Source organism: Hemitrygon akajei, chromosome 12 (assembly GCF_048418815.1).
Source record: "Hemitrygon akajei chromosome 12, sHemAka1.3, whole genome shotgun sequence".
Classification (NCBI taxonomy): domain Eukaryota; kingdom Metazoa; phylum Chordata; class Chondrichthyes; order Myliobatiformes; family Dasyatidae; genus Hemitrygon; species Hemitrygon akajei.
This window is the reverse complement of record NC_133135.1, coordinates 59,532,002-59,548,681: the sequence shown is the minus strand read 5'-3', so window position 1 is coordinate 59,548,681 and position 16,680 is coordinate 59,532,002. Positions and strand designations below refer to the sequence as shown.

General features: G+C 41.3%; 1 protein-coding gene across 2 annotated transcripts in view; it reads left to right on the top strand.

Annotated features, from left to right (window-relative positions):
* The window catches only part of pgm1 (phosphoglucomutase 1), an 82,577-nt gene extending 77,401 nt beyond the window's left edge, over positions 1–5,176 (top strand). For both annotated transcript variants that reach the window (XM_073063206.1, XM_073063205.1), the window contains exon 11: positions 4,729–5,176. In XM_073063206.1, coding sequence (XP_072919307.1) covers positions 4,729–4,818 — 90 coding nt within the window. In that variant the 3' untranslated portion in view covers positions 4,819–5,176. The remainder of the gene's footprint in view (positions 1–4,728) is intronic.
* Positions 5,177–16,680: the final 11,504 nt, after the last annotated feature.

Below are 16,680 nucleotides of genomic sequence, written 5' to 3'. Positions count from 1 at the left end.
TCATTATAATCAATTGTGAGGTACTGAGGATCAAATGTTTATAATAAGTAATTCATTTCTTAGATGAAGCCTGTAATTCATCAGCTGTCCCCCTTGCTACTGAGCACTTACCCCACATAACCCTTTATCTTTATCGTCCTCTTAGATACTCCCACCATCCCCAGGTGGGTGATATTGCCCACTTTGGGAACCATTGATTTGGGACCTTTAAATAAAATCTTAATGTGGCATACCTGGTATCATTCTCTGAAGGCAATTAATTATAGTTAAGATATAGCTTCTCATAGTTATCCCATCTTTTATTCATTGTCATTGTTGATGGTTGGTTTTCCTGGTTTTCAACTAAGGAGAATTGTTGCATCTAAATTCAATTGTGTTCTCATTTACGAATTGGCTTCTAGCCAGTGGTGCTGCATTGTAGTCAGCAGTGATACCACTGAAGTTTAATAGTCTCCTTCATTATAGATCAATGAAGCTTGATAGACCTCTGTTACACTGATTGAAATTAATTGGCAGAGTATGGCTGGTGGAGCTCCCTTCTGAACTTCCCAGTTAGGGTAGTTCAGTTAGTAACTGGATGGCTCCCAGTGCTCTAGTTCGTAAGTGAATTGTAAGATGTGGTGTATAGCCACAGACTTGAAATTTTGTTGCCAATCTCCATTGATAATCGTTAATCAGAGGTGGTGTTACCACAGTTTGATTCAATGTTTCTGCAGCAATGACAAAAGAGAAAACAAATCAGCTCATGTACCTTGGTCTTGTTAGTATTTAGGGATCTATTTTGAAATTATTAATTTCATTCCCTGTTTACTCAATAGACAAATACTGTACTCTGTGCTAGCTTTTATTATCTGATAATCAAGGTTCAATGTAATAGGTATAGGAGGGTAACCGGCACTAATGGAATGTTTTGCTCTCAAGTGGTGAGAAAAATTGATAGAGAATAATTTTTCCCCTTTGTATACACTGTATTTCATTAGCATTTTGTCATAATGACCCATAAAGTTGACATCAGGGTAACTGAAATTTAAATTGTTCTACCAAAATTAGGAATGTCTGGCTAGAGTTGATGACTTGATTAACAGCCTCCAGTTTAAGTAGAAACACATCTAATGAGCTGTGCACACTAAATGCTGAAGGAACTGAGCAAGTCAGGCAGATCTATGGAGGGGAATAAAAGTCTTCTATATGCTGCCTGTCTTGCTGAGTTTCTCCAGCATTTGTGTGTTTTGCTGAGGATTTCCAGCATTTGCAAAATCTCCTGTGTTTACGATTAGGCGCATTTAATGAGCTTTTTGCTTGGTGTGGATCTGCACATGTGTGTGCATTATTAATGAGTTTTTAAAATATTGATTTAAATTTTAATTCTGTAACAAACATGCATAAAACAATGCTTTGGGTATAGAGTTATTTTTGGCTGTTTTATTAATTAAAATTATAAGAAATAGTCTTTAATGGTTAAATGGAATCTTGCAAACCAAAAGGTTCCAGATTTGACCTTCACTGATAGGATAGCATTTGGGGTTCTATTTATGGTCCTTGAGTTCTTGTGTCAAAGTGAAGAAGTGCAGCCAGAATGCTGATTCCACTTCTGTGACTTCTGGTAGAAAGTGTGCATGTTTTTAAATGTGCTGTTCCCCAAATTAAACACCTACTGTATAACACAGGAAATAAATTGGCTTCTAAGTCCACACAGGCAGAGTGGCCACTTGGATTAGGCACAAGTGAGTTCCACTGCTAGTAAAACTGTGCAGGAGCACTCAATGCCATCAGGAGCTAAAGATCAAAAAATTGTAAAAATAATGTAGTGTAATGTTACAATTTAATGAAACATAAAAGTGCATGCTGTGAAATGCATCAGTAGTTAACAGAAGTGCTGTTAGGAGATTGATCTTTAACCATGACATTTTAGAAAAGCAGACTTCTCTCACAGAATGAAAAATCTTGAAAAAATTCAGACACTAGTTTCCTCCCTGTGACCCCATGATATTGTATACAGAAGAACAAACTAAACAGAAAGATTCAACTCAGAAATTCACACATTTACTTTAAAGCAATATACTACAAAATACATTGAACATGGAACTGCACAGGCAAAATTGTGCAGTGACGGTAAGACAAAATTGAATGCACACATTATTTTGGAAAATGTCCACTCTTTTGTCATTAAAATTCTGAGAGATTCAAACCCTGAGGTTTATTTCAATGTTGCATAAGAAGGTGATTTGATCAATTGGTTTCTTGTAGAACAATCTATTCAGCCACATTCCCTGATTTTTTTTTTGGGAGTGGTCCTCCAGATTATTTCCCCTCAAGTGCCTATCCAATTCACTTTTGAAAGTCCCAATGGACTCTAACTGTGATCCCATCACCCTTACAGTTAGTGACTTCCAGATCAATAAATGGCAACCAAGTTCTGAATTTTGTACTTAAAACATCTGTAGCTTTTACCCATCAATCTGAATCTGCTCTGCTTCTCTCTATTGCTCTATGTAAGTCTACCATGATCTTGTTAAACTCTCAACTTCTGTGGCTCCTAGGGGAACAATACCTGCTTCTCCAGATGAGTGTTGTATCTAAATCCCTCAGCCCAAGATTCTTCATGTGTACAAAGTACTCAGTAAATATTTGAGCATTGCCTTTCCCTTCTCTTTACATGTTCCTTTCCTGGTCCTTAGGTAGCATCCAGCTACTCTGCCCCTCCCCATTTCCATCCTTTCACTTGTTTGACATCTTTGCTAGTCCTTTAGGTTCAAGGATGACTTGTTTCCACTAGCATTGTGGGTTCAGAAGTGGCTAATGAGTGATCTGTAGATCCTTGCAAAAGATAGGGCTGGTAGTTGGATGGTGGATATTTGAGGTGCTAGGGCCTGATGTGTGCTCCTGATGAATGACCTTGATGTCCAGATACTGTTCCCAATGCTTGTATTCCGCTTCTGGGTATTCCCAGGAAAGATATATATTTACCATCAGCTTTAGAGATCCGCAGTTTAAAAGTCTTCGATTGTTTTCTTACAGGTTTACCTTCCAAAATATTGGGAATTCCCCAATATAACCACCCTAGAATTATTGCATATCTAATTTTCCTGCAAATATGCTCACTGTTTCCTTACACTAGTTAATGATATTTAAATAACCTTCAATAGTATAATGTGTAGTCGCACGCAACGTGCTACTAAAGAAACACATGGAGGCAGAGAGAGCTGAACTCAGAATGACTTTACTGATTCAAAATCGTGCGCTTAAATCTCCCCTCCCGTGGGTCCCTGTGACCCGCGGGGCGGACGTGACATCAGACTGTCACTGGAAGGTCCGCCCTGAGCAGGTAGTTCCAAACGCGCTACCGCGTGGCTCCCGATAGCGGTTTGAGTTGGCCGCCACAAATGTATATTTTGAATCTTAATTTCCAACCATATGGTCTATTATTTGCAATAAGGATATTCTTTCTCTAATCTATTATCTTCCTTTAAACTATTAAGTTTCTTTACACAGCTTCCTTGAAGAATATCATGAATATTTTGTAGTACTCTATTATCTTAGCCACAGGAAGCCAATACATCAATTGGGATGTATCTGCCCACAATTTCTTCCTAAACATTGGAATGCATTTCAAAGCCTGGCTGTTTTCATCACTCCACATTCTCCACCAACATTAAACTGCCCATTATATTTGTTTAGGGCTTCACCCGCCCATCTGTCATACTGAGCATTCATCAGTAACTCGTGCAAGGCAGGGAGGATTCTCCCTACTCCTGCACTTTGGGATGATCAATCCACTTGTTATCCTGGATAGCATTGTCATCCTGGAACACACAGGTTCAGGATATGCTTACTCTCCCTTGTGTTCAAGATTGATTCCAGCCTAGAAAGCCTTAGTTTAAATTTGATTACCTGGAAATACTTACTGCACTCGTTGTTCCAGAATTCTGAAGTTTCCACATGATGAGTCTTGAGTCTCAGCAGTATTAGCTGTCTTACAAAACTGTGTTGGTTGCATTATGTTGCCCATTGGACCACATGGAGCCGATACTAAATAGTAGGAAGAAGCCATGCATGTGAAATGTTTAAAAGATCACCAGTTACTTCCAGTTTTATTAAGGATTCATTTGAGAAGAGAGCATACTGATCTTTGCTGCACTGCACTTAGAAGCTAGGGCAGTTGTCCATAATCTATGAAACTCCAATTCTTTTTTTCTTTCACTCTTCAGATGCACATTGTTAATGTGTTATCCTAATTGAACTTTCAAGTGAATCACTGATAACATGCATTTTTCACCCCTGCTTTCCTGTTTAAACTTTAAACTAGAGAGTTGGTTTCTTTTAAATTTGTGCTTTATATTTAATTCCCTGTTCCAATTGAAACAGCCATAAATAACCTTATAGTCACTTGCCCTTCAGAGAGAACACTTTGTAAGTCCCAAAGAGTGTTTTCCTACTTAATAAACTTGAACTTCAATCTATATTAAGCCTCCTATTCTGCCATTTAAACACAATCTTCCAGGTATTAAACTCTTTTAGCTCTTTCACTTTGCTCCTCCTCTTTGCCCAAAGTTTGTCATCTGTGTATCTTGGTCTCCTGTACAGCTAATTCCTAATATCAGTCCTGAAGGTAGCCTTGTTAGTTGCAGATGGTGCAGAGATGGGAGTTATATAAGCACAGGGGGATAAAGGGGCATGGCATAGAGTGTGTACACACTTTTTAAAATTTGATTTCTGTTTCTTTTACAGGCAATGCTCAGCCCTCTAATAAAAATTGCTCTGAAGTTTTCTCAGATTCATGAACGAACAGGTCGCACCAAGCCAACAGTGATCACATAAATATATAATATTAAATCAGAAGATAAAATAAGAGAAGTATTAATTAAAGATTTTAAAACACCTGAAAAATGTGAAGTGCTATTGTAAACTATCATCTCTCACTGTTTTCTGAATATTAAGGCCTTATGAGGAAAACTGAACATAGGCTTAAATATTGTATTAAAATATCATTAATATATATTATATACTCTTGATGTATTTTTTCAAATTGCAATGCAAACTCAAAATAATTGTAGTTCATTACTACGTTTAATATCCTTTATCAATACCAGTTCTGTACTGCAACCAGAAACACTGCAAATTGTAACATATGATACCATCTGCTATTTTAAGGTGAAGTAAACAAGTATCAACAAAAGTGGGGCTTTTTTAATAATAAGCAGGAGTTAATTATTACAAGAGTTATTAAGGTGTTCATTTGTGCATGCTATTTAAGTCACAAAATAGTCATTTATTAGTTCATTTCCATTCACCAGAGAAATTTTGTTGATTGCATTGCATGTTCAGGATGACCCAAAAATTAAATTACGACTTTTTTTGCCTGAATTATTGCATAAAGTCAATTGTGAATTGCAGTACCAAGATTATTATTGCATGTTCTGGCAAAATGAAAGATTTCATCATTTGCTTTCATACTCTTGACAAGTTACCATACAAACTACAATAAACATCATGCAATGCATATTTAACATCTGTCCTGCCACCGTGCGTGTTGGCCACTGCACATAGCATATAAGGCTATGTGGCGTAAATCTGATTTTAATAATAGGAAGAAGCCATTCAAATGAAATGGTGTATGTCAAAGAATCAAAAAATAATTTCTGACTTTATTGATGATTCATCTGAGAGGAGAACTTACTGGGTTTTATTGCACTGCACTTAAGAACTATGGTTGTCGTGGTGATGTTTCTTTTCTCTCAAGTTGAAACTTATTAAATTTGTCTGTTCTACTAATTACCTTGGTAGAACTCCAGCATGAAGCAGAAGCAGTCAAGGGGGAAGTTAAGCTAATCTCCATTGGAAATTATAGGAGGCTGCCCTAAGAGTCTTCCAGTTATAAGTTTTATCACCATATCCAGAAAATAGTGTTTCTGGAGACTGAGATATTCAAAATGGTCACAGAAGTCCAGGCACAGCACCAACCACATCTGTATGAGCCTTGCTGCATTTGAAGATGAAGATTACCATCACCCTGAACTGCTTAACCTGAACAGCACATTGCATGGCTATAGCATCTGGTATATACAGTATGTCTTATAGCAACCCAGACAAAATGCTGCAGGAACTCAGCTTGTCAGGCAGCATCTATGGAAATGAATAAACAGTTGACATTTCAGGCCAAGACCCTTCTGCAGGACTGGAACGTGGGGGGGGGGGGGGGGGAGCGGAAGGAAGATAGCTAAAAGGTGATAGGTAAAACCAGATGGATGGCAAAGGTAAAGGGCTGGAGAGGAAGGAGTCTGATAGGAGGATAGAAGGCCATGGGAGAAAGGGAAGAAAGAGGGGCATCAGGGGGTGATGACAGGCATGTGAGAAGAGGTAAGAGGTCAGAGTGGGGAATAGAAGAAGAGAGAATGGGGAAGGAAAGAAATTTTACCAGAAGGAAAAATCAGTTGGATGGCAGCAGAGAGCTATCCTCCTTCCTCCTCTCCTCCCCCCCGCCCCACATTCTGGCTTCTTCCCTTATCCATTCCAGTCTTGAAGAAGGGTCTTGGCCTGAAATGCCGTCTATTTATTTATTTCCATAGTTGCTGCCTGACCTGCTGTGTTCGTCCTGCATTTTGTGTGTGTTGCTTTAGATTTGCAGTATCTGGAGAATTTCATATGATTGGGATTTGCTGCTCCACTGCAAAGTCTCTTTGAGGGATGTCTACTGTGAAGAAGTTTAGATCTTCTCTTTGACAGAAGTTCAGTGGTACCATCTCACTGCATCCTGTCTGTGATCTTGTAAAGTAGGGTAGTCATTGCCTCTTACACACGAGGATAAATGAAACAGATCCATCCCATGCTTGATGTGTGGGCACATCTTGAATCCTTATGGGGATAACTTCACAAAATTAGGGCTCAAATATAACTACAATTTGTGCCCAAACATACCAAGACAGCATCAGTTGGACTGGGAATAATAATAAGCAAATTAATATTGTGCCACATTTTGGTCATGAATAACTATTAAGTTCAAATAGAAAGAAGCTTCACCAATTCCTCGACTCAAATGTACTATAATACATTTCAAAGTTCAAAGTAAATTTATTATCGAAGTACATATACACGGACATTGAACCGATCAATACTTCCTCAATATATTTTCCTTCTCTTTTAGCACTACTTATTAATTTGTTTTTGTATATTGTAATATATAGTTATTATTTCTATGAATTACAACTGCTGTTGCCAAACAACAAATTTCATGACACTAACCACTCTCTGCATTCCCTCAATACTTGTCTTCTGTCTCCCTCTTTCCTTTTCTTCTTCTACTAGTACTATTACTACTACAATCTCTCAGCAGCTGTAGTTTTGCCAGTGAATGATTGTACACATGCAATGGAAAGGGTTCTAGGGATTAGGTATGGACTGAAAGGATTGGATTTTGACAGCAATTTTCTGCGGCAGTTTCTATGGAGTCAACCAAAGGCATTATCGTATTTCTTTTACCATTGAAAGACCTTGCTGGGCATTAAGAACAGGTCTCCCTCATCAGCGAGTTGCTCTTTGACAGAGAAACTGACCTTGATGCTGGCTGCAACAGTGAGGCGTTAATGTGCAAAAGAGGCGTGCAGTTTAACAGTAGGTGGTTGTCTTAGTTGCTTTTCTTGTGATTTCAAGATCCAGTTGGAAATTAGTGGTGTGGAATGATGAAGTCCAACTCATTGGCTTATTGGTGAATGGCGGGAGTGCAGTGCAGGGGAGCTGTGTAACTCCAGTTGTAGAGAGGGCCAGGCCTCAAGCCATGATGTCGCTGGTTTGCAGCCACCTGGGCGGAGGTGTTGCAGTCGGCTCCTCTACCAGAGTGCTGGAGGTGATGGTTCCCAGTGTTCGCTCAGCTGAAGTCAAACTGTAATTTATTTGACTGCAGACTGCAGCATTCATGCACTCAGGGCCTTGGACTATATTTTTGTGTGACTGTATTTTACTGCTATATGTGCTTGGAGCACTTCCACATAAGCTGCCTTCAGCACATCCTAGTAATTACCTGGCATGAGCAGGTGCCTCACACTGAAATACTTGTAAAGACCAACTGCAGTATTGAGGCCATGATCACCCAGTGTCAGCTGCAGTGGCTGGGGCAAGTGATAAGGATGCCCCCATGTCAGCTACCCCGCAGAGTGTTATACGGCCAGCTACATCATGGTCAACACTCAGCTGGAGGGCTGAAGAAGCACTATAAGGATCAGATGAAGAATGCTTTAAGGAAGTGCAAGATCAGACCCAAGGACCTGGAGGATGTTGCTGCTGACCGTAACACTTGGCGACAGCTGAGTAGGGATGGGGTTTGTATACTGGAGATGGAAAGAACAACCAGAAGACAGCAGAAGAGAGCCAGGAGAAATGCAGCCATGGTTACCATCACTACCACATATACATCTCCCACCTGCAATAGAACTTGTGGGTCCAGGATAGGACTGTATATTCATCAATTATCTCACCATTAAAGGAGTGGATGTTGTCATCGGATTCCGATGGACAACCAAAGAAGAAGAGATATGTGCTGTGTATGACTGTTGGTACTGTGTTTTGCAACTTGGCCCCGGAGTAACATTGTCTCGTTTGGCTGTATTCACGGGTAATCATGTATGCTTGAATGACAACTAAATAATGTCATTAGCAGCAGAAGTTGGTGGTGGACTGCTGGGAGGTCACTGTTGGAGTAGCAGTGGTGGAAATATTAATGCATTAATGCCATCATTATGGAGAAAGGATGATAGATTCATACTCTATGATGTCATTGTCATTCCCACTGGATTTTAATATGAGCAATTCTAGTGAGTTGTTGCAGCACAGATTGTTGGACTGCTCTGATAAACTCAAAAAGTACTGGAAACTGAATCATTGATGGCAGTGATCTGAGCTTACATTGCAGGAAATGCTGCTTGCATAGCAGATGTTAGAATTCCCACTGCAGTTTTTTTTAGCAGTGTCTGCTCATGTTGTAATGAATGCTGCAACCTTAGCCTTTCAAATACTGCACCGTGTGTATGCAAGTGCTGACTTTATAACCGACTTTCACTTCCATAATGCAAAGGATGGGGGTCTGGCACCACTCAAGTTTGAAGCAGGACTCTGCATTGTTTCTAGAAGATTCTTCAGGATTTCCGATACTAACCATAATCTCATTTTACACGATTGTCATTCTTTGTCAATAGGCTTTACTATTGCATTGATCACTTGCCTCAGATCATGTCTCTTGATACCTATCATATGACTGCCCGTTCTTCAGTGTCTGGTTGTAGTCCACTTGTGCTCAATAAATTGAGTAGACTACCTCTGAACTGCTCAATACCAGAATCTGAACTGGGGACTGTGAATATCTACTGGTGTGAAATGATGGTTTCTTCTCATTCTTGTGGCTTCTCAGCTGAGATTTATAAATTTTGTATTTACTGAGTTACTTAACTGAAAGGGGCACAGTATATGATTGTTGTGATAGATAGATAGATACTTTATTCATCCCCATGGGGAAATTCAACATTTTTTCCAGTGTCCCATACACTTGTTATAGCAAAAACTCATTACATACAATACTTAACTCAGTAATAATATGATATGCATCTAAATCACTAACTCAAAAAGCATTAATAATAGCTTTAAAAAAAGTTCTTAAGTCCTGGCAGTTGAATTGTAAAGCCTAATGGCATTGGGGAGTATTGACCTCTTCATCCTGTCTGAGGAGCATTGCATCGACAGTAACCTGTCGCTGAAACTGCTTCTCTGTCTCTGGATGGTGCTATGTAGAGGATGTTCAGGGTTTTCCATAATTGACCGTAGCCTACTCAGCGCCCTTCGCTCAGCTACCGATGTTAAACTCTCCAGTACTTTGCCCACGACAGAGCCCGCCTTCCTTATCAGCTTATTAAGACGTGAGGCGTCCTTCTTCTTAATGCTTCCTCCCCAACACGCCACCACAAAGAAGAGGGCGCTCTCAACAACTGACCTATAGAACATCTTCAGCATCTCACTGCAGACATTGAATGACGCCAACCTTCTAAGGAAGTACAGTCGACTCTGTGCCTTCCTGCACAAGGCATCTGTGTTGGCAGTCCAGTCTAGCTTCTCGTCCAACTGTACTCCCAGATACTTGTAGGTCTTAACCTGCTTCACACATTCTCCATTAATGATCACTAATGATCCTAATGATAGGAGGGAGCAGGTAAGAGAGGCATGTTTAAACCACCTGCACATTAAGCAGAACAGTTTGTGAATGGAAAGCCACTGAGATTTGAGGCAAAGGGCCAGAGATGAGCACCTTCAGTGATCTCTGATGCTGGACCACACCAATAAACGCAAAAATATGCTTGTCCAAAGTGTGCAGCATTATGTCCTCTCTCATACCTGAGTTACCATTTCTCAAATCCCAAGCTGTGCTCACTTCCTACAGTGCCTACAGTCAGTGAGAACTCCTGTACAGGAGAAGCTGGTATGATGTGAATTAACAGTTTAATTTCATATGAGATATCAGATTCCTGAAATCACTATCAATTGTGATACCCCTTATATGAGGTCTGTGTGTGAATACGCCGTGCATATGGCTCCAGGACAAACTGAGCAGTTGCTCCACACGGTCATTTCAACACATGAATATGTTTCTAACAGCATGATCCAGAATCTTAACTTTTATGATTAAGTTCTAAAAAGGTGTTCCAGTTTTGACTTAATTTTAAAAATCAGACTGATATATTGAAAGGGTGATTTCAATGAGTACAAAGAAAACAAGGCATAGCTGAGTCATGACTGCTTCATTTCAAGATTCAGCCAATGCTCTGTCAAATTTAGTCATTTACTAACAAATAGTCTTTCTATTTTAAATTTCAATTTCATTATTGGTTATGCAAAAGAAAACAAATTCATTTTTGACTATAGTAAGAACTGTTTCTTTTTGAAATCTAAAATAGCTTACTACTTATGAACTACAGTATATTGAAATGTACCCATGAAAGAGGTGACAAACCCCTGTTCACAGAGGCAAACTACTGCAACAAATGGCTCCAAGACAGGGCAGTGGAGGATCTCCAACAGTTTAGCCCTCTTTTGCAACAATTGTTAGGAGATCATTTAAAAGAGCCAGTACCTAGTAAATAAGGGTGTCATGAATATCTGATATGCGGCTATTATGAATATGCCAATGTTTGGCTGCTGGAGCAGACTTGGAGGCGTAAAAAGTGTACAAGGCATGGCAGAGTTAAGGTGATGGGGTTTGAACCCAAGAATGAGGAACAAGCTGGGGGTTTGACTGATTTAAATGGTGGGCCAAATTGGAAAAGTTGGGCTCTAGGCTAGACAGTTTATCAAAGCAGCAGGACCCAAGTCTGAGAGTGAGGAATGACCTGTTGTTTGGCCAATTTAATCACCGGGTAGATTGGAAAGGTCAGGGTGTGGGGGCCAGAGGCAAGGAAAACCAATGTTCAGCTTCCTGCTCTGTGAGGTTTACTCTCTGCGCTGAACTGAGTCCGTGACCTACAACTAACAGGCTCCTGGATCGGCTGCAATGAAGACTGGCTTTGTGGCTATGAACTCACTTTTGTGAACTTCAGTTCTGAATGTTACTTGCTTTCTTCAATTGTTTACACAATTAGTTTTCTTTCTGGACATTGGATGTTTGACTATCTTTTTTTAATGGGTTCTTGGTTTTGAGACTGCCTGTAAGGAGACAAATCTCAAGGTTGTGTATAGTATACATACTTCGATAAACATAAGACAAAGGAGCAGGTCAGCCATTCGGCCCATCGAGTCTGCCCCACCATTTCATCATGAGCTGATCCGATCTCCCCTTTAGTCCCATTCCCCTGCCTTCTCACCATAACCTTTGATGCCCTGACTACTCATATACCTATCAATCTCTGCCTTAAATACACCCAATGACTTGGCCTCCACTGTCACCCGTCACAACAAATTCCATAGATTCACCACCCTCTGGCTAAAAATTTTTTTTCATATCTCTGTTCTGAATGGGCACCCTGCAATCCTCAAGTCATGTCCTCTCGTACTAGACTCCCCCACCATGGGAAACAACATCCACTCTGTCCATGCCTTTCAACATTCGAAATGTTTCTATGAGGTCCCCCCTCATTCTTTTAAACTCCAAGGAGTACAGTCCAAGAGCGGTCAAATGTTCCTCATATGTTAACCCTCTCATTCCCAGTATCATTCTAGTGAATCTTCTCTGAACCATCTCCAATGTCAGCACATCCTTTCTTAAATAAGGAGCCCAAAACTGCACACAGTAACATACTTCGAATACTCCAAGCAAAAGCATTTACTCTGTGCCACACCAATGTTCCTGCTCTATTTCTGACCAACAGCAAAGCCTTCAACACACACAAAATGCTGGTGGAACACAGCAGGCCAGACAGCATCTATAAGGAGAAGCACTGTCGACGTTTTGGGCCGAGACCCTTCGTCAGGACTAACTGAAAGGAAAGATAGTAAGAGATTTGAAAGTAGTGGGGGGAGGGGGAAATGCGAAATGATAGGAGAAGACCGGAGGGGGTGGGATGAAGCTAAGAGCTGGAAAGGTGATTGGCGAAAGTGATACAGAGCTGGAGAAGGGAAAGGATCATGGGACGGGAGGCCTCAGGAGAAAGAAGTGGGGGGGGGAAGCACCAGAGGGAGATGGAGAACAGGCAGAGTGATGGGCAGAGAGAGAGAAAAAAAAACAACTAAATATGTCAGGGATGGGGTAAGAAGGGGAGAAGAGGCATTAACCGAAGTTAGAGAAGTCAATGTTTATACCATCAGGTTGGAGGCTACCCAGCCGGTATATAAGGTGTTGTTCCTCCAACCTGAGTTTGGATTCATTTTGACAGTAGAGGAGGCCATGGATAGACATATCAGAATGGGAATGGGACGTGGAATTAAAATGTGTGACCACTGGGAGATCCTGCTTTCTCTGGCGGACCGAGCATAGGTGTTCAGCGAAATGGTCTCCCAGTCTGCGTAGGGTCTCACCAATATATAAAAGGCCACACCGGGAGCACCGGACGCAGTATACCACACCAACCGACTCACAGGTGAAGTGTTGCCTCACCTGGAAGGACTGTCTGGGGTCCTGAATGGTGGTGAGGGAGGAAGTGTAAGGGCAGGTGTAGCACTTGTTCCATTCCCATTCTGATATGTCTATCCATGGTCTCCTCTACTGTCAAAATGAATCCAAACTCAGGTTGGAGGAACAACACCTTATATACCGGCTGGGTAGCCTCCAACCTGATGGTATGAACATTGACTTCTCTAACTTAGGTTAATGCCCCTCCTCCCCTTCTTACCCCATCCCTGACATATTTAGTTGTTTTTTTTTCTCTCTCTCTGCCCATCACTCTGCCTGTTCTCCATCTCCCTCTGGTGCTTCCCTCCCCCTCCCTTTCTTTCTCCTGAGGCCTCCCGTCCCATGATACTTTCCCTTCTCCAGCTCTGTATCACTTTCGCCAATCACCTTTCCAGCTCTTAGCTTCATCCCACCCCCTCCGGTCTTCTCCTATCATTTCGCATTTCCCCCTCCCCCCACTACTTTCAAATCTCTTACTATCTTTCCTTTCAGTTAGTCCTGATGAAGGGTCTCGGCCCGAAACGTCGACAGTGCTTCTCCTTATAGATGCTGCCTGGCCTGCTGTGTTCCACCAGCATTTTGTGTGTGTTGTTTGAATTTCCAGCATCTGCAGATTTCCTCCTGTTTGAACAGCAAAGCCTTCTTTTTATTGTTATGCTGGTCTTACATCACTGAGAACCCATCTGAAATTTGGATTCTTTAGGACAGTATCAGATGTAGAGTCATCCAAGTGAGTGCAGTGCAGTGGCAGGAACTCAGATCCATGAACAAAAATCGGGGATTCCTCCATCTGTTGCCATCTGCTACATCCTGGATAACTGATCTTGTAAGCATTCCCAACCACCCAACCCAGAACAATTACTATTGGAGGAGGAAGAGGCCAAGCTTCAGAGAAAGTGGGAAAAGTTGCTGCAAGTTCTGCATGTGAAGATGCCAACACAAAAAGGCAGCAGCTGATAGACCAGTAGATAAAAGTTTTCAGTAAAAAATGCTATCAAAACAACATTTAGATAGATAGATAGATAGATAGATAGATAGATAGATAGATAGATAGATACTTTATTCATCCCCATGGGGAAATTCAACATTTTTTCCAATGTCCCATACACTTGTTGTAGCAAAAACTCATTACATATAATACTTAACTCAGTAATAATATGATATGCATCTAAATCACTAACTCAAAAAGCATTAATAATAGCTTTAAAAAAAGTTCTTAAGTCCTGGCAGTTGAATTGTAAAGCCTAATGGCATTGGGGAGTATTGACCTCTTCATCCTGTCTGAGGAGCATTGCATCGACAGTAACCTGTCGCTGAAACTGCTTCTCTGTCTCTGGATGGTGCTATGTAGAGGATGTTCAGGGTTTTCCATAATTGACCGTAGCCTACTCAGCGCCCTTCGCTCAGCTACCGATGTTAAACTCTCCAGTACTTTGCCCACGACAGAGCCCGCCTTCCTTATCAGCTTATTAAGACGTGAGGCGTCCTTCTTCTTAATGCTTCCTCCCCAACACGCCACCACAAAGAAGAGGGCGCTCTCAACAACTGACCTATAGAACATCTTCAGCATCTCACTGCAGACATTGAATGACGCCAACCTTCTAAGGAAGTACAGTCGACTCTGTGCCTTCCTGCACAAGGCATCTGTGTTGGCAGTCCAGTCTAGCTTCTCGTCCAACTGTACTCCCAGATACTTGTAGGTCTTAACCTGCTCCACACATTCTCCATTAATGATCACTGGCTCCATATGAGGCCTAGATCTCCTAAAGTCCACCACCATCTCCTTGGTCTTGGTGACATTGAGACGCAGGTAGTTTGAGTTGCACCATATCACAAAGTCCTGTATCAGTTTCCTATACTCCTCCTCCTGTTTATGCATTAACTCAGTGGTACAGTCCTTAAGTGCTAGTCCAGAGCCCTGTAGCTTCTCAGATTCTGAATGCAATTTGCATTGTACAGATTCTCTGGTATAAATACTTCAACAAACTTTCATTTAGTTCTATTTTATTTACTGCATTCATAGATTATCAGAATATTTTCAACCTACTGTGACCCTAGGGAAGTTTTTTTGTCTTTTCCTACAGCTGATTGCTTTTATGAAGAGAACCACTAGATTCAACAAGTTTGTTGGAAATCTGCTGATGCTTAGGAGGTATTTGTGGCTACCTTTTACAACTCAGGGGTTTGAAGGGGTTTAGAGCATGCAATGTTTTGGCTGGCACTGGGAGAACCTAATGCAGTTGCTTTTTGTTCACTGAGCCAATCACTGTGTGGTAACCTCACAACTGAATCAGTCAGAATTCCATCTCGCTATTCTTGTTCTTTGATAGAATCTTTAAAGCCATGTGCACATGTTATAACAATCTCTGTGAGAAAAGCATGACTGCTGAAGGGGAACGGGTGTTTCAACTTGCTTTATGGTTGCCATTTAAGATTCCGCTAAATTTGAGAAGAAATTTGATCTTACCCTTCCCTTGTGAGGCCTCAGCTGTAGAGTCCAAGGAAAAGGCTACATTCAGGCCAGGAGTGAGCTTCATTGTTTTTAGGCATAGTGCGTGAACTTCCAATACCTCACACAACTACTGCTGAGGACCAGCCATTTTCTTCTCAGTGCTGCAGTTTGTAAGTAAGCACTTTTGCATTGATTTTGCTGCTTACAAGCAGACTCCTGGGCAATACAATGATCTTCTGTGTGCCCTTGTACTCAGTACATCATCAGGTGCAGACTCCTCTATTTCATTCTCTAACGTTTCCGTGCATCCTCTGGTATGTTAGAGTAATGCAGTATCTGGTCTTTGAAGGATTCTCCTCATACAGGGTGGCTTCTTTACTTTCTTGTTAGAATCTCGAGAGTTAACCTGCAAAGATCTATTGCAATCAGCAAACCTCATTACAACTATTATAAAAGAGAGGATGCTCTGCGGAGAAGGGCCTAGAGCAGAACCCTAGGGTTCCGTGAGAGGTTGCTAGGGGTAGCGTGAGAGATCCTGATTTAAAATGAAACATTGCTTTTTGAACTTTGTGCAATGCATGATACTAGTGCTCACAGTGGTGGGCAGTAACCGAGCAGCCCCATTAGCAATCTTGTTACAGGTCACTCCATCCAGTATAGCAGTACACAGTTGGAGCGTGTTTATTTGGTTGAGTCCATTCTCAGTTTTTGACGTAAGATAGGGAAGACCGTTGATAACTGGTGAGCGCTGTATTGCACAGAGAGGAGGACGGGAGGCTGATAACTGGTGAGCGCTGTATTGCACAGAGAGGAGGACGGGAGGCTGATAATTGGTGAGCACTATATTGCACAGAGAGGAGGATGGGAGGCTGATAATTGGTGAGCACTATATTGCACAGAGAGGAGGACGGGAGGCTGATAACTGGTGAGCGCTGTATTGCACAGAGAGGAGGACGGGAGGCTGATAACTGGTGAGCGCTGTATTGCACAGAGGCTCACTGGCTTATGGGAGCAAACAAACTCTACTGGTGTAGTAGAAAATTGGAGGGAAATTTTCATTCTTAAGATGGTCCAATGTGGCAATTTTTGAACAGGAGATGTGAGATGGAAGAGGAGGATTCTTGGCCCAGGCCTACAGACAATTCTGATA